Raw genomic sequence first — 19238 nt, forward strand, 5'->3', positions numbered from 1 at the left:
TACAACCTAGCTCACTGTGTCAGGGACCACACGTCAAGGTGCACCAGTACGCCAATCCGCACCAAACCACACTGTTCAGATGGCCATAACTCGGTGGCTATAGCCTATTGCTCTGATCAGCACAATGTCGGACTAGATTTCCAGGCAGGAGTAGCAGCCTGAAAATCGAGTATAATAAAATTCCACATAAATCTCAGTTACTTCAGTTGAGTTATAATACTATTTTCAGCCACCATTACCGGTGCGCGACAGAGGAAGGAGGGAAGATACAAAGACAGTAGCAATGGTTTCTTCAGACAAGCTTCGATAGCGACGCTTCTCCACATCAACGTTTTATCACTTGCAAATTGTTTATGGCTCGGCTCTCAATGAGGCTGCCAATCTGCCATGGCTGACAGGTGGAGTGATTTGGTTTGAAGGTACACAGAGAAAAGAGTACGGCAGGCTACAGAACACCGTGGCACTATCCATCCACTCGAGGGTGAGGATGGGAGGACATACACACATGACAACAGAAAGCAACAGACTTGCCGAGTGGCGTGTGAAACAGCATGTTATTGACAGGATGGTGTGAAGAGCTTTTGTTTGCTGTTATCATTTTGTCTTTTTCTTTTTTTTTCCTTTGAGAAGAATGCAGCATTTCTATTATGGCGAAAAGCTTAAGAAAAATAATTGGTAAGGGTTAGGGTTTATATAGTTCCAAAGAGCAGTTGGTAATCAAATTTTGTTACAAGAAAACTTCAAACTTCAACTTCATTGTTACATCTTGGTACACCGTACGGGACAACAATTTTCAGCTTAGCTAATAATGATAAAAGTATAGAAAAAAGAGACTAGAATTCTGCCTGAAAAGAAAGGTGTGCCTGTGGTTTCATGAAAGGTGAATTTGAAGCCATTGCGATCTACACTATTTGATCAGGGGCAATTGCGTGGTTAAAGTTTGCAACTGGACCTGTCTGTCTGTCTGTCTGACGTATTAACACCCACGAGGGCTCCTGGGACGATATGTTTTGGGGCCCCCCATATCACACGTGCGCACAAACAGTTTTTTTTTCTTCTCATATTTTTGTCTTTTTTACCTATATTTAACACAATCAACGGCCCTGGTAATGATGTCATAGACTGGTCACCAAGCACTATGATAATGACGTCATTTAATAAGTACTCTGACAATGCATGGGTACTGGGCAACGTCATTTAATAAGTACTCTGACAATGCATGGGTACCGGGCAACGTCATTTAATCAGTACTCTGACAATGCTTGGGTACCGGGCAACGTCATTTAATAAGTACTCTGACGATGCATGGGTACCGGGCAACGTCATTTAATAAGTACTCTGACAATGCATGGGTACCGGGCAACGTCATTTAATAAGTACTCTGACAATGCATGGGTACCGGGCAACGTCATTTAATAAGTACTCTGACAATGCATGGGTACCAGGCAACGTCATTTAATAAGTACTCTGACGATGCATGGGTACCGGGCAACGTCATTTAATCAGTACTCTGACAATGCATGGGTACCAGGCAACGTCATTTAATAAGTACTCTGACGATGCATGGGTACTGGGCAACGTCATTTAATCAGTACTCTGACAATGCATGGGTGTGGCAGTTCACCCTGCCACTGTCTGTATTTATCAGACTACAATGAGTTTCCTGTGTTATTTTATCTTGGGGTGGTATTTGTTTGACACTATATTGTATGATTGATTGCTAATTGGCTCCAGGGTAGGGAGCATACTAACTGGGTTTGTGTGGGGAACACACCAACTTGATTTTGTACTTTATAGAGACACTTATGTTTAATTATATTATGGAGATAATTTATATTGTGTATTAAGTGACTCTAAAATGTATTATGAATGAACTGTGATGTCTCTGGAGTCTGGACATTGTGAAGCCACTGGTTAGATTGTGGAATCGATCCTGGGTTGGTTTGGTCCATGGGAGGGGCCTGGCCTTTTTAAGAGGGGGACCTGCCACTGCACAGGAGTCAATGTAGGACTGCCCAGGCAGGAGAACAGACCCGTAGAGCCAACCAGGCCAGTGAATGTAAATACTTATTTTGTGTATTTCTTGTAACAACCTTTTCATGTGGACACTCAAAAGGTGAATAAAACACTTGGAATTTTCTTATAAGGACTCAGACTTGCTATTTTGAGTATTATTCAGTATTTTCAGCTTTTTGGCTATTTTGCAACCTGTGCCTTCCGGCCTAACACTATCCACACTAGGCAAAGTGTGACAATGGGTACCGGGCAACGTCATTTAATAAGTACTCTGACAATGTACTTAAGTACTCTGACGATGCATGGGTACCGGGCAACGTCATTTGGGTTAAGGTTAGTCACTGTTTAGGCTGGGTATGTTAGTCTGTTCAGAGCACCTCATGGCTTAATAATGTTTCCTTTACCAATGCCACCTGACAGCTAACCGTACATACAGTATCCACTGGCTGAAGTGAGGAAATGGTTGGGTGGGTGGGTGAGTAAGCAAATACAAAAGCAGCTTCTCTAATCAGAATCTTGACTTTACCGTACTGTACTGCTGAGATTGTTTCTTGAGAAAGATGGCGAGATTGCTTTTGAGAAACAATTTTCAAAAGGAAAAGGCACATCCTATTTCCAAAGAAAATTACCTTATATGTAGTCAATCAAAGCCTCATGGAGATTATTCATCCAGGGGAAATCAATTATGGTTTCTTTCCTTCCACAGGAAAGTGCAGGATGTTCATATATTCACATTTTTGTTTGTTTGTTTTTATCATTTTTTCCTGCTAGACTTTGTGTTCTTGTCATGTTGAAATATGGCCATAACATCAATATGATGTGAAGTGATTTACGCACATCCAGTTCGTTGTTTGTTTTTTCTGTCTGGTAAAGCGTCCTTGGTTTCTTGAAAGGCGCTATATAAATTCAAGTTATTATTATTGTATGAAATTATTGTATGAAATGATCAAACTTTAATTGATTTGGAATTCATCTTCCTTTCTTCCAGGTAATGCTGACCTTTGATGCCACAACGGGATCTACTAACTGAAGTCTGATTACTGTCTGGTTTCCTTGCGACATGGAGAGAAAGAACCTGTGCTTTACTCCGTAGTGGATGTTATACAACCCCCGAACCATGGACCATACTGGAATTATATGGATTATTACTTTCAGCTGTATTTTAGCTTATCGTTGATCATGAGGTATTCACAGTTCTGATCTGATAGGACATACAGTAGAGTAGAGCTCAGTGACACATGCCTGTTGAAACAATGATTAGAAGGAGAAAAGTATCATACGCTGTGGATCATCTGGCACTCAAACATCATTGAACATCATTGACTCGGAGCAAACCGTGTGACATGGAGCTTTCCCTCTTTCTAAGGAGAACACCAGACAGCGGGATGCCATGGAACATACTGTGAAAGTGGATTAAACGTGTGCATTTGATTTGTATGTGCATGTGCGCGCGTGTGTGCCCACAGAGGTACGACACGGTGGAGGAGAGAGGGGAAGAAAACGTTTCTGGATCATTCTTTCTCTACAATGAGAGTTCCAGCCGGTGGGGCTGCTGCAGTTTCCCGTATTTGTCCTCTGGCGGTCCTCCTGTGTGTTGTCGTCCAGAGCAGCTATGGGTCACTCACCCAGCCCAGCCCCAGGCCCAGTACGAGGCCCGAGTCGCAGCCTGAACCCAGCCTTCTCCCAGGTTCCATACTCAACGCCAAACCCAATTCTCTGCCAGAGGCCAGCCCACTCTCAAGCTCTAACCCTAGCCTCAGGCACAAGGCTCGGATCGGTCATAGCCCCGACCCCCCGCCATTTTTCACTCCCCAGTTCAGCGCCGTCCTCTTCTTCAAACCTCTGCCCGTATCTAACTCCAGCCCCAAGTTCAAACTTCAGTCCCCACCAAAACATAATCCCAAAACGAAGCAAGGGCCAGCATCTAAATCCAGCCACAAACGGGTGTCCAGGAATAGTTCAGATAACCCAAAGCCATCTGTATCCAACCCCAACACATTTTTATTATCCAATTCTAAATCCAACATCAAGTCCAGCTTTGCATCACTGTCCAGCCCTTCATATTCTAACACAAAAATAGTATCCAAACCCAGCCCCAATTCTGAGCCATCTGCTCTGTCTATCCAATATGTAAAACCCAGCATGCTATCTGAGGCTGCAGACCCCAAATACAATCCCCATGTCAGGCTATCGTCACAGTCCAACCCAAGAGTTCACTCCAAGGTCAGACCTTCCTCGCAGGCCGACATCAACACCAGTCCCAACTCAAAGCAACTCTCTGGGCTAAATCCCAGAGCCTCCGTCAGACCACAGAGGAACCAGACTAAGGTTCTGGACAACGAGAAAGATTCCCACCATCGGCCCAAGAGGGGTTGGATTTGGAACCAGTTCTTTGTCCTAGAAGAGCATATTGGACCTGAGCCCCAGTACGTCGGAAAGGTATGGCAAAAGTCCTCCCTCACTACTAACTGTTTTATTTTCTGTTGCATGCTGTACAGAATCTATTCCCCATAGTGCTGTTAAAGTATTCAATTAGAATACTGCAACATGAACCATATTGGATCAAATGTTTTATATCAGTGCACGTAATTATACATGTTATATAATAGTATTAACAGTTATTTCTTGTTAGTGTGTTAGTTATGTGTACAATACTATATTACCAGAACCTAGTTTTCCACTGTTAATACATTTAGCACAGAGTAAAGACACTTTTGTCTTTTTTGAGTGGTGCAACCAGTCCCTTACGGAGCTATGTGTGTGGCTGGCTGTTTGTGTCCGTCCCTGGCTGGGTCTGTCAACCAAGTGTCACACACACACACACACACACACACACACACACACACACACACACACACACACACACACACACACACACACACACATATTAACTGTATATATGATCATTTCTCAACCACCACTCACTTCACACGGGTGTGATTTTCTTGTATCATTGTCCAGCTAATTGTAATCACACCCATTAATTTTATGGCATACTTGATACACAGTAGAGGCTGGCCTAAACCCACCTCCAGATGTGAAATCAATGTCCAAATTGCTGCTATAATTCATGCACTAATGATATTGCATTTTCTAAATGATGAAAATGAAAGTGTCACTTGAACCTTACTATCCCTAATCTGGAGGGAACATTCACTGAAAATAGCCGATCCACAAGCTCACAATGCGTTTGAGCTTGTAGATCGTCAAGAGATGTTGTGTAGAGTAGCTCTAAGATAGAGCCAACTGAGGTGAAAATGATTACGAATAGAACCTTTACATTGATTACATACCTGTATGGCATTACTGTATGTGTAGCCTACGTATGTAAGAGTTATTAGGGGAAGCTGTGGCCTGTCCAAAACACCATGTTGAATGAGCCGTGCCTGCACTGCTGATTATTTCCTAATTAATGTCTGGCTCATGCAGAGAGTGAAAAGCTGCGCTGCTGGTCTCCTTGTGTTGATTGCTTCCAAATGACAGGAATTAAACCACTGCAGTGGACAATAGCCACTGCTGCGGCACAGAACAATACCACCAGTTATTTCAGCCCACGTTTTCTCTTTTTTTGGTCATTGAAAAGCTTCAACGACACCTTTTGTTTGCAACCTGCACAACGGTTTGAGCTGTTATGTTAATAAGAAGGTAGACAGAGCTTCCTTTCTGCGAGGGGAACGATTTGGTGAGAGAGCTCAGAGGAACAATCAAGGAAAAGAAATATGCATAAACCCATTATGCATATCCCAGTACAATTGAAATAACAAAAATGTGTGCATGCGCACGCGTGTGCAAATCTAAGAGACATTCTACACCAGGAATATAAATGTGAGCGCCACTAAGCCTACAGTATGTGATGCTTATGGATTTTATGCTCATGATACTCAAACTTTCTTTTCCCAGTGTACTTTGTTGAGCCTTATTACTGTACACACAGTAAACTAAGTTGAAGTGTGCCAGAGGAATACCTTGCCGTTTCTTTTTCTAAATACAAAAAAATCTATTTCAGTGCAATGTAGAGTTATATTTGATGCACAAACCTCTGTGCTGGATTGGTGGCATATAGTAGCTATCACTTGTGCTCAAAGTGGAGTATGGGGCCCCCAGGGGTCCATGAGAGGCGAGCCCTGGGGGGTTCCAACCGGCAAAATGAGGAACACTGTGAGCGTAAGTGTTAAGCCCAATTCGTTTTTTCCCCCCAGTTAATTGAAAACAGCCTAATGTACAAGCTCGCAATACAAGATGGTGGTGGTCGTGTTAACAACATCGTCTCTTATGGGGGTCCCAAAGACCAAACAATATTAAAAAAATGGGGCCCACAGCAAAATGCATATGAACTTGGGGGTCCTTGACATGAAAATGTTTGAGAACCACTGTAGTAGGCTATTTCCTTGGAAATGCAACATGAATCCACCTCTATACTAACAGTATCAGTAGCGCTGACATTGTTTTTGTAAATATGGACTGGAAGTTATACTGGACGCTCTGTCGTGTTGTCCTTGTGGTTTTCACTGTAGCGTTCATGCTCTAGGCTCTTTTTCTACAGTGGGGCTGAAGGCCATATATCTTCTATTCTATTCTAATCAATGATATTGTAGGGAGGGTTGAAGCTTCCTCTGCTTTTGATCCCCGTTATTGATTCTGCTCTGTGTACAAAATGTCATAAGCAGGTCTTTATATAATCATGGGCTTTAAAAATGGTGTCTTTATAGATTTGTTTATACTGTAAGTGTGATCCAGAGCCGCGTGTTTGCTGAGGAGGCACTCTCTGCTCTGTGATTGCCTCCTGCAATGGGCACGCTGCCATGCATGCGCACACTTCAGTCAAACTGGGAGAACACAATTGGTTGTGTTTAATTCAAACCTTTTCTGGCGGAAAGTGATAATTTCATATTCAAGTCTTAAGGATTTATTTTTAAGGCTGATGCAGCTCCCCTTGCCAATCTGCCCACACCTCTTGAATTGTTCAATAGGAGGGATTGACTGAGATATTCTAGCACAAGCCGAGATCTATCCTGCAAATGAATAGGCAACTTTAGGTGGTTGTCTGCTGCCACCAGCTTGCTTTTGGTTTTTATTTCTTTTGTGCTTTTACCGCACCTTACATTTCAATGAGGCAGCTTCGGAAATGTTATTAATGTGTTGTATATAATATAATCCTAGCAAATTCTTGTTTATAGCCGGATGTTTCAGAGACACCTCCAGATGTAAACAAGCTCGGTGTTTACCACCCTTATAGTCTCAAGCAGGGTTGGAGTTGCTGGGTGAGATAGAGGGGAAATCCATCCCTCTTGCTTTTGATACGACTCCCTGTCTTTAATTTGTGTCACGTGAGGAGGACTATCTTTCATCCATGCTTCTGCTTCTTTGGGGAATTGTTTAGGCCGTCTGATATGTTTGATAATTTTAATTAAAAATGTACCGCACGTTAACCACATTAACCCTGGCGTCCCTATTTTGATGATCAAAGATCCATAGCTTTAACCACTTCAACCCTGCAGTATAAACGTTGTTGACTCATGGGACCCAGGGTACTGCAATTGGCCCCCTCCTTTTTCCCCTCTACACCAAATCTCTCTGCTGGAATACATTGCGACACATTGTGAGCTTCTAGATCTACTATTCTCCCCGAATGTTTGCCTATTTATTTGCCGAATGTTTGCTCGAATGCCCGGAACGAAATATAGGGTCTCTATAGTGTTCATGTGCAGGTTTAATGTGCTGCAACAGAAAAGTCTCGTCCTCCAAGCGTTGACAAGAGTCAGAGGTGAGCTAAGGTGGTATTAGGTGAGAATGAAACATATAGGGATGAAACCCATGTTTTTATTTCATCTATCTATAAATGCACCACGTTTCTTGTGAGTACATGTATGTACGTCTGTAATCCACGTAACTCGAGAACCGTTCGCCCCACCGACTTCAAATTTGACACAGGTGCTCCACACCCCCACAGGGAGTGCTGTGCCTGTATTCCTGTATACACACCTGTACATTCCATGACGTCACATTGAGATTAGGCAACACACTTCATATGTGCTGGGCACCAACTCTGTGCTCCACAGCCGGACACTGGCCTAGTTTTGTATACAACTATGTAATTAGATGTTAGGCTATGTATGTATTTTATTATGTTTATCTGTCCTATAAACATACACAAACCTATAAACGCTAAATCCAGCATATTTACGCCTAAGCATGTTACCGGTAATCATGTTTTAGTGTGCATTAATACTGTATGCACTGTCCCTGTCAAATAGTAAAAGTAAAATAAATATGTTTAAGGGGACAATTTTTTGATAGTTTTTTAACTTTTCTGAGAGAGGCGGAACAGTGGAAGGCAGAAGGCAGAGGAAGGCAGAACAGTAGAATATTAAATGATCTCATCCTAAGCGTCCCTCCCGGCCTCATATCGATTGAAACATGTAATGGCTTATATGGCTTTGTACATTTTTGTCAAAGCTGTAATTGTGACACTACTGTATAACGCCTGTGGAATAAAACTCCCAATCTTGTAATTGGGAGAATCCCTTTTAATTATTATTATTGTATACACACGGTAGGTTTGTGCATTCTGTGCAGGGAATTTGGCTTGTTGGTTGCTCACACACAGACATACAGACACAGGCTGCTTTAACACAACAATACAAGAAAGATGATATCTATATACTGTATATATATATATAATATAAATAGGAGTCGTTGTTTTTAGACTGGTTGCCCTGCAGCAATATGCACTGATCTTAGTACAGTAACACAAGAAGGACTGAAGTGATTTTCAGCTATGGGGTCAACACTAAAAATCATTCCTGGTTGATGCTGCCGTTCCCTCCACAGATGTATATTTCTTTATAGGTCATAAGCTTTGTGAAAGCTCTTTTGAGTTTGCAAACTTTGCATCAGAGCTGGACTCCAGCCAGTGGTGGAAAAAGTACTCACAATTGTTACTTAAGTAAAAGTATCAATACTGCAACATAGAAATGCTCTGTTCGGAAGTCTGGAATTCAATGTACTTGAATAAAAGTATTGGCCTCAGTACTCATCATGCAGAATGTCCTGCATGCATCTGACCCACCATAATCTAAATGATAACTCAAAGTGTACAGTTTGTTTCCATTGCGGTCCTTAGTATGAGACGTGTATGAGGTCATGTACTGTAGTGGGACGAGTGTACAGTATGTGTGAATGTATAAAGTACAGAATGTGCCTGTGTCCAAAGGCACACATATAGAAGTCGTAGATGGATGCGTGGTTATGCCTGCCACTCAAAGGGGCTGTGGGCGGGGTGGTGTACATACTGTAGGATACAGACTGCACCATACCAACTATACAATAATTATATCGGATATGAAGGTCTTTAAATGGAAGAAAAATAGCTAATAAATACAGACTCAACTAACTTAGTTAGAACCAGCTTTTATTGCTGCCAAATGTTTGGCTGAAAAACAACATTCCTTTTTTAACACCCACTCCATCCTCAACCTTTGCAGTTTTAGTTTCGAATGTGAAATATTCTGTGAAAAAAGGCATGTTTCTTTTTTTAATTATTGTCATCAGCACCGTTATGTATCCAATTAGAAGTACTCATTTGTGACCCACCTTGTGTAAACAGAAGTGTTAAAAATGTTATGAGGACGCTAATTGGACGAAGTTGAGAGCTTTTGCTTTGGAGAGGAACCATATCAGGGTTATAAAACTGTCCTAGTCTCTTTCTGCTACGCTGGGCGGTTTCACTTGAAAGCAGAAGCTATACTGATATAGGAATAGCTGTGGAGATAAAGGTCTGCATATGCATATTTATGAATATTACACTCTGCAGTTAAAAGACGGTTTGCTAAATGTCCCTCAGGTCTGTGCTGAATGAAGCATAAAGGGGTTTTCTTGCAGTGTAATCCCTCATTTCAAAATGATTTCATTTTGGTTGTTTGTGTTGATAGCTCAAGATGCACGTTGCGATTTGCCTAAGTCACTGATCATGACAAAGAGATTTCAGATGTGACTTTTAGGCAAAAGGTTAAAGTAAAAATTGATGTGTAATGTCAGAAGAGATGGAAAGAGGATGTTCTTATTATCACAGCATCACATTGCAGCACCCTGATGAGAAGGTCTGCATTTTATTATTATTTAGTCTGCTGCCCTAGGTTTGTAAAATGGTAATACATTTTGCAGTGTATTAGTAAGAGAAATGTAGTGCAACTTTAATCCCATTTAGCATATAAAGTTCATTGCTCTTCCAAGTTCCAAGTCCAGAAAACAAATATTTTGGCCATACCTCTGGTGTGTTAGAAATGCAAAGGAATGCAATTAAAGCAAAGCAATCCTTTAAAGTCCTTGAAAATTCCAGGGTTTGCTTTTGCTTTTAGGCACGTACGTATAGGCACGGTCAAGTATGATTGGGTTAAATCAAATGTTGTAGGGAGAGGTGAGGTGTAATTTGAATGATAATGACATGAAGGTTACGAGGGGACTCGTGTGGATAGTTTCCCAGGACACTTGAATTTGTGAGACGCTGCATGTATTACCCTCTGGCACTGAAGTATCAACGTGGAATAAAGGTGATAGAGGGAAATGGAGTGAAAGAGAGAGAATGAATGAGAATGAGGAAGAAATGGAGTCGGCGGGGGACAGGCCAACAGAGAGACAGTGGGAGACTGTTAGAGAGGCAGGGGCTGACATCCCGTAAGAGGGCACTTTCAGACAAAAATAGAGAAAATAGCAGATCCACAAGCATCACAGTGTAGATCAGCTATTTTCTGGGCGCAACCCAGCATTCTTTAGCTAGTGGAGATGCGGTGTACGACATGGATTTCGAAACAAATTTGCTCAACGCAAAATGGTGCATTCCAAGTTCAGGAGATTTCGCCATATACCTTCCGGTATGGCATGGGAAGGAGTGGCATTTGCATTTCTTCCACTATAATAAATGCTGCATTCGTGGTCTGGAAAGGGCAGTTATTTTACAGACGGGTAAAAGGGCAGGGGCTGAAGCCCCCTTTGATGTCTGTGTGCACGTCCCTGGTGGGAGAGCAGGAGAGGTGTGAGGTGTCAGGATTCAAGAAGAAACGAACGTAGATTGCTGCCTGTCTTTTCCAAGTACTCTGTACATATTCATTTCCTCTAGGCAAAGTATTAGTTTATTCTGTCACTTCCCACCCATGGCAATCTCGGGTATAGAGTCTAGACTACTTATCTTCTCTTCACAATATAACATTTGCTGTCATTTCAACCTTCCGGCTTGGCTCTCAAGTCGTCCCTCTGTTATCTTTACCTTAGCATACCTCTTCTACGCTTGACTTGCCTTGGCTCTCATCTTGGACTCACCACATCTCCTATCTCCTGTCTATTGTGCATCTCCTCTCCTCTCTCGTACTCCTCTTTTCTCACTTCAGCACACCACGACTCTTTCACCCCCCCACCACCACCACCACACCATCTTGGAAAACAACATCTCCAACATCTCTCCATCACTTCCACATAATGCCAGGGCCTCAAACTCATAGTGTGTGTGTACTGTAGATGTGTGCACATTATGCATAATGTCTCTGTGTCAGTTTGTTTTTAAAGTGGTTGCCGGGCCTGTGCTTAAACCTGCCTGTTGTTATGCTCCAAGGAATCAATAGAAAGCGGGGTGTCATCTGAGTGGGTAAAACCTGCAGCTCAGCTGTCACTGCCGCCTGAAAAACAATGACTCAGTAGACCCCTGGGGAACTGGATGTGTGCGGTTGTATGTGGGCGTATGCGTGTGTGCGTGTGTCTCAGTACACACGTCTGTCTTTGCCCGTTCCTTTTTTGCACCTTAAGCATATCTGCTTCCACTTTCAACAAGCCAACCATCAAGACTCACTTACTCAACACATATTGACACAAACACGGAGATGCACCCACACAAAGTCCCATGTGTGCCCTCCTTGGCAGTCCCGGCTCAGCCCTCACCTTCAAAGAGAGTGCCGTGTCAATGTCACGCAATGTCAGCGTCACTACGGATTAGATGGGCCTCACAGCGTCCACGCACCCCGCCCGGACGTGGCCACAGCTGCGGACGCCCACCACATGGCCACTGGTTTGGCCCTATGGTGGAAACCAGACCGCTGAGGGAATCCTGGCTTTTTATTTTGTGTTGTTTTTGAATAGTGTGGTAATGGGTGAAGGCTCTTGTCACATTTTCCTCAGGCTCTTTAACCACAAGTGAGGGAAATGCAGTTTTTGAGTAAGCCCAGCGGCTAGCCATGCTTTGCTCCACTGTGGAAATGCAAGTGCTAATGCACGCTGCCATTATTCCCTATGTGGACCTGCATTAGCCCTGCAGCTAATCTTAGAGTGGCCAAACATCAGTTCCTGAATTTCTGTCCCCAAAAATGTCCCTGGTTTTACATAAATATTTATTAGTATTAGTATTTATAAATGTATTCATGGTATGTATGTAGCCGCTGCTACATAAACTTGAGCAACGTGAAATTATATATCTACATTCTACAGTCTACAGAAATGTTTTGGATGCAGAACCCACAGTATAGATCGCTTTGGAATTCAGCACCATGGACAGCTCTGTCTGTTGTACTGTATAGGGCAGTGGTTTTCATTAACGTGTGGGGTTCCAGGGGGTCCCGACTCCCCAGTAAAACGTGTTAATATATGCTAGCGTCACCATCATTTTAACCACTTCATCCATTTATACATTGGCTATTCGAAAATAGCAGATGTCTGCAAGCTTGCAGCGTTAATTGGCATGGGGGGGAGAGTATGTTTTGCACACTGTCCGTGTATGTTTTGCACACGAACACGGACACGGACACATTGGCCCGTTTTGAACACAAAGCCTCAAATCATCCAATTGCCATCCAAGGCAAGAAGAAATGGCACCCTTTTCACATTGGCCTATTATAGCGCCACCAGGAGGCCACAACCTGACCTGCCCTGGTGGAGACCTGTGCCGATGGGCACTTTATCTAGTTTATTACTCTTTTTTTTAATATCAAATGTTTGGACATTTTATGCTACCCACCTATGATGATTTTGAGAGAAAATCTTTCATGAATTCAAGTGCTCTGAACTTCACACATGTAGGTCATGGAAGGAATAGGCATAATGCACACATCACATATGTGCCATTTGCAAAAGAGCTCTCCTCTCCCACACACTAACATAGCATTATGTTGTTATATAGCATGGTTAAATCAATGACTTCTATTTCACACAGTTCAAGGCCTGGCCTGAAGCCAGACCTGAGTGGGATTAAAACTCAGTTTCTAACAAAACAATGTTCTGATACGCCTATAGGGTTGCATCAATATCATGCATCAAGTGCATTATTCTTTGCGTTCAGAAATATGCTTTTATGAATAAAAATAAATAAATATATATATATATACAGTATATATATATTTATTTATATATCATTGTCTTGTTACAACAAGTAACCTATAATTGTTGGTCAAATATTAGCCTTCCCCGTCCTCTGCCTCACCCGCCACAAAGAACAGTCTGCCTAATTCATTTAATCCGACCCTGCCCAGGGCGCTCTGCCAAGACACTGGCCGCTGAGAGTGCTGAAACGTGACATGTGGTGGGAAGAGTGTGTCTCTTAGCGTGTCTTTATCATAGAAATGCACGGCAGAAAGATGCTGACAGCTCCAAAGAAGAACACTTTCTGCCCACACAACCCCTAAGTGGGGCTATCAATATTCATGTACTTTCCATACATTCATAGTTATAGTTATGAAGTCTGTTTCTGTCGATTTATTTTTTATGTTTCACATGAGAGGGCTTTGGGGTTAGGAGATCAGTTTTCCAGCACGGCTCTTTCTTCAATTTGATTGGCTGGTCGAAAAAACTGACATTGATGAGCTCCTCTCTGAGTTGAACTATTTTCTACTGGAAGCGCCCAGGGCGCTCCGTCAAACACCGCTAGTGGACTCACAGAGTGATGAAACCCCAGGCACGGTGCTGGAGTGCTCCTAGCATGTCTTTACCATGGAAATCAAAAAAAGGCTATCTGACGACATGCTCCCTAGTTACGACTGCTTTGCTTGCAGCCCCACCTTATCTGGTGTCCACTGCATGTATGCCATACCAGAGCCCTACTGTATGTACCCTAGTGTCCACTGCATGTACGTATGCCATACCAGAGCCCTACTGTATGTACCCTAGTGTCCAGAGCTCTCTAGGCTAATAATGAATTAATTCGGACTTCATTCAAACTAAATTCAGCTGCTTTCTGCTTAAGAAAGTACATTTAAATTACACTTTCATTTCCAAAGTCATGGTAATAAAAAGTAATTTCCATAACCGTTCAAACTTTTGAAAACTTTTGACTGTATTTAATCCTATAATTTACAAATAATTGGCTAAATTAGTTAAGTTCTTAGCTATTTAGAGCCCCCAGGTCTACTGTGAGATTAAGTGAAACAGTGGGTGGAACAGTGGGTTTCACTATTCATGCAGCCGACTGGCTTGTTGGTTCATTTAATTAAATACACATCATTAAATGTGATAATTGATTAATATATCATTTTCTTAAACTTGTCCAGGCCTGGAAAATGCTATTTTAAATTCCACAATAATGTATTGCATTTCCATGACTGCCAGGACCCTAATCTAATAAGAGTATAATGAAGCAATGTTTTTTTTAATGAATTGTGCGTTTTTTCTTGCCAAATAATCACATAACCGATAACACGCCAAACCGATCAGTAGTGTCGAAAATTGTAGTGATATCCTAAAGATGCTCATCCCTTCACTGGATGAAAATAGCACTGGATTCACTCCAAGGCATCCAGTCACCTTTATTAGACACACACCATGACTCGCTGATGAAATAATTGCTCACCCCAAGTCCTGGCACAATCACCGATGGCAAATTACCTCTGACTACACTCATGCACATTTTGCTTTTCTCTATGTTAGCACACATAGGCACGCACGCACGCACGCACACACACACACACACACACACACACACGCACGCGCGCGCATGCATGAGCAAGAGCACACACACACAAGCCTACACTGATTCCCTTAGAACCCAGCCCCCTTCCCTTCCCCTAACTAGGAGTGATCTTGTCAGATGACTGCAGCAGCAGTGTAAAATTGACCTTTCCATCACAGCTACGTGCTGTAATTTGTGGTTAGAGAGGTGTTGGAGAGAGGGGTAGAGCAGAGAGAGAGAGAGGTGGCGATGCAGGGAGGTTTGTCAGTCAGGGTCTGTTAAGAGACTTGGGGAGGGGAGGAGAGCTGCGGCTGGCTCCCCACTTAAGGAGTCACATAAACAATGTGTGTCACTGCCGTTTTCTCTCGTCTCAAGTCAGGATTTGGAGGGATATAGTAGACTTTAGGAGCTTTACAAATTTGCTTACGCACAAACAGATCGTGTTTTGCTCCTCCTATCTATCTCTATCAGTCCTTGTCTTATACCGATGTAAAGCTAATGGACTGGAAGGATAATGGAACGTGGCCTGGCATGTCGCTCTCATTGTGGCCCTATAAACACAATCGCCTTCATTCATGTATTCATTCCTGTAATCAATGCAAAGCTCTTCCCACCCATAAGCCTAAAGGCATTTACTCACAATTTATTCATTTGTAGAGCTCACGTCTTTCTGTTTACGAGCAATCATGCAGACCTTTATCTTGTTCCTGCTGGCCATTGTCCTAATAACAGAAATATAGTGTGTGCGTGTGTGTGTGTGTGTGTGCGCTTGCGCGCAAGCGTGTACTGCCCTACGGCAAACTTCTGTCAAGGTCTATACATGGCCATTAACCCATTTTGGGCGGGAACCCCTTTTGGTGTTAGCATTATGTTATGCTTTAGCCGTAGTCTGAAAACCCACCTTTTCAGACTCCATCATGGCCCATAGCACTTACCCCACCCCCTTGGATAGCAATTCTGTAGACTTGGATAGCATTTGATACAGACTTATAGCATGTTATGTAGACAGCATAAGTGCATTGTATGTAGTCTTAGCACGTCATAGTACATACGGTAATGTATAGAATAGTAGTATAGATGTATAGCTTATATGTATAGTTTCATTATAGATATTCCACTGTTACTTTCTTAGCTTACGCATGTTTCATGATAAATGTTTTTATGTGATTTATTCCCATGCTTTTTTGTTCTTGCTTAATGTAAATCGCTCTGGATTAAGAGCGTCTTCTAAATGCCTAAATTGTAAATTGTAGCTATTGAAAAATAGCAGATCTGGCCTGGGCCATGGCTCAGTGCTCCAGGCACCTTGGCTGGTAATCCAGTCTGACAGTGTGCCGTGGGTTCGACTCCCGATCCCGACGGCCTTTACTGCATGTCTTCCCCTCATTACAATTTACAATTACAATTTAGGCATTTAGCAGACGCTCTTAATCCAGAGCGACTTACATTAAGCAAGAACAAAAAAGCATGGGTATACATCACATAAAAACATTTATCATGAAACATGCGTAAGCTAAGAAAGTAACAGTGGAATATCTATAATGAAACTATACATATAAGCTATACATCTATACTACTATGCTATACATATGTACTATGACGTGCTATGACAATAGCACATACAATGCACTTATGCTGTCTACATAACATGCTATAAGTCTGTATCAAATGCTATCTAAGTCTACAGAATTGCTATCTAAGGGGGTGGGGTAAGTGCTATGGGCCATGATGGAGTCTGAAAAGGTGGGTTTTCAGACTACGGCGGAAGATTGGGAGTGATGCTGCAGTTCTGACTGCAATGGGAAGTGCATTCCACAGTTTTGGAGCCAGAAGGGAGAAGAGTTTGGGACGTGTGGAGTGTTGTCCCGGCGTTTTTAGTGAGGGTACTTCCAGCTTCCCTGCGTTGGCTGATCTGAGTGAGCGGGAGGGTTTGTAGGGTTCGATCATACTTGCAAGATATGGGGGAGCCATACCTTTGGTTGCTTTGAATGCCAGCATCAGAGTTTTGTATCATCTCTCTCCCCATTTCCTGTCAGCCTACTGTCTGTCCCTAGCTTTTTCAGAAAACTGTCATTTTCAAACAGACATTTTTAGAATCTGATCTCGGGTCAAAATGGGTTAAGCTGCCACTGAATAAAAGAACTCATCTATAGGGATACATGAATCAAAGGACATCCCCTACATTGATTCTCTACCCCCTTGTCCCCCTTGTTCTCTCTGCCTCCTATATGTTAGGCCATCTACAGGTATTACCCCATCTCTCACTGCAGGCTGTGTGTATTTTAGGAACAGAATGGTTTAATCTCCCTAACCCACCCTGCCCCTCCCAGGCACACACACGCACGCACGCGCGCGCGCGCGCGCGCACACACACACACACACACACACACACACACACACACACACACACACACACACACACACACACACACACACACACACACACACACACACACACACACACACACACACACACACACAATTTTAACTAAATCTACACCCACATTCAGTGGATACAGAGCCGGCCGATATTTGAAACGATTTGTCACGGGGAAAGTCATTAAATCTTTCCCAGAGGTGTCCGGGGGACTCGGCAAGCAGAGGTGGCTTGATGAGTGCATACTGTATCAAGTTCAGGTTCCAACATCTGTCCCCTCATCTGCCAGATAGGGGACAGATGAGTGCCTCACTATGCCTCACTATGCCTCACTATGCCTCACTATGCCCATTGAGTTGGTCCAAGCCGGCGGGTCCTCAAACATCCTCACTGATGCCAAAATTGCAGTTTGCTGATCATTTGAAAAAAGGATACGTCCACTTCTGTGCCTCTATAAATGGGAAGCACGCACATCTCAACAAATGTGCCTCTACCACATACTGCAGTGGTGTGAGCCCCCACAATACCAAACGCACGCATTCAGAGGAACCGAATCTGGACAAGCTACTGTACCACTCCACCATACTGTATATCACCCATGGGGAGAGGTGATATCAGGCTTCTTTTTCTTGTTTTCAGGCAGGGCAGGGATACTCTGCCGCATAAGCTTAGATTTGAGAGCAACTCTTGACTGCTCTCACTCCAGCTCTCACTCACATGTCCCTCCCACCACTGTTTCTATTTGCATAAATTAGACAGAGGTAAGGATTGTATCTCAGAATAACTTGTACGCCAGTGTGTGTGTCCGTGTGTGTCCCCGTGTGTGTGTGTGTGTGTGTGTGTGTGTGTGTGTGTGTGTGTGTGTGTGTGTGTGTGTGTGTGTGTGTGTGTGTGTCTGCGTGTCCGTGTGTGTGTCCGTGTGTGTGTGTGTCTGTGTTTTGTGTGGCTCCATCTGCCTCTTCCTGTCTTTCCTTCCTGTCTTTCCTCCATCCTTCATCTACCCCCCAAAAAAGAAATACACGTACGTACACACACTTTTCTCACATCACTGAGCAGATGATGGGGCCCAGTGCAGAAATGGGAAAATATGCTTACCTGCCATAAATGTTTACTTGGTAGGAAGCCAAGGTTATCAGAAGCAGACAGATTGTCTTGTAAGATGGCAACACATTTTCTGTAGGGAAACTGTATCTTATTCTTCAGTTGGACACACACACACGCACGCACGCACACACACACACACACACACACACACACACACACACACACACACACACACACACACACACACACACACACAGTCACACACAGTCACACACAGTCACACACACACACACACACACACACATCAAAAGATTTCAGCCCTTCAGGTTCATGATGATGTTGATGTCACGTGACTGTTGTTTTTAATCAGTTGGCAGCCGTCTAGACTAAAGGTCTAGTGTGGTGAGCTTGAAAGGAATTGACATTCAGTCATTTTTTTTGGTAATGAGATTGGTGACTTGAAAGTAACTATTTGAAAGTTTGTGGACCATCTGGTAAAGTGTCTGGGAGTAGCGACAGTAGATGATTTGACTCCATAATCTCAATCTGCCCAAACTACCTTCAAAGGGCCTTTGAGCAAGGCAGCACATGTTCTTCCCCATGCAGTCTCCCTACCATAGGCCAACAAATGTGCTTGGTTTGTTTATAGTGCCGAGCCACACCTAAATAATAAATCATATCATTGTCATCATTATTTTTGTGGAATTATCACCAGAAGCACTGTATAGTGTTTCTGGATTCATTAATTGAGCCGAGTTCTAACAAACACTTTTGGTGCAAGTTGTATCTGTTTTTGGTTTTACTGTGAAGCCAAAGGAAAATCCCCAAGTGGGGACAAAAAAATACATATTCTTATCTGTTTGCTGCAGTCTAACCTCATAT

General features: G+C 42.9%; 1 protein-coding gene across 1 annotated transcript in view; it reads left to right on the forward strand.

The window, feature by feature from the left end:
• Window positions 1-3405: 3405 nt before the first annotated feature.
• The window catches only part of LOC308326194 (cadherin-18-like), a 133581-nt gene continuing 117748 nt past the window's right edge, over window positions 3406-19238 (forward strand). Inside the window, exon 1 of the mRNA XM_080779002.1 lies at window positions 3406-4455. Coding sequence (XP_080635128.1) covers window positions 3544-4455 — 912 coding nt within the window. The 5' untranslated portion in view covers window positions 3406-3543. The remainder of the gene's footprint in view (window positions 4456-19238) is intronic.

Source organism: Protomyctophum bolini (assembly GCF_963924005.1).
Source record: "Protomyctophum bolini genome assembly, chromosome: 12".
NCBI classification, from domain to species: domain Eukaryota; kingdom Metazoa; phylum Chordata; class Actinopteri; order Myctophiformes; family Myctophidae; genus Protomyctophum; species Protomyctophum bolini.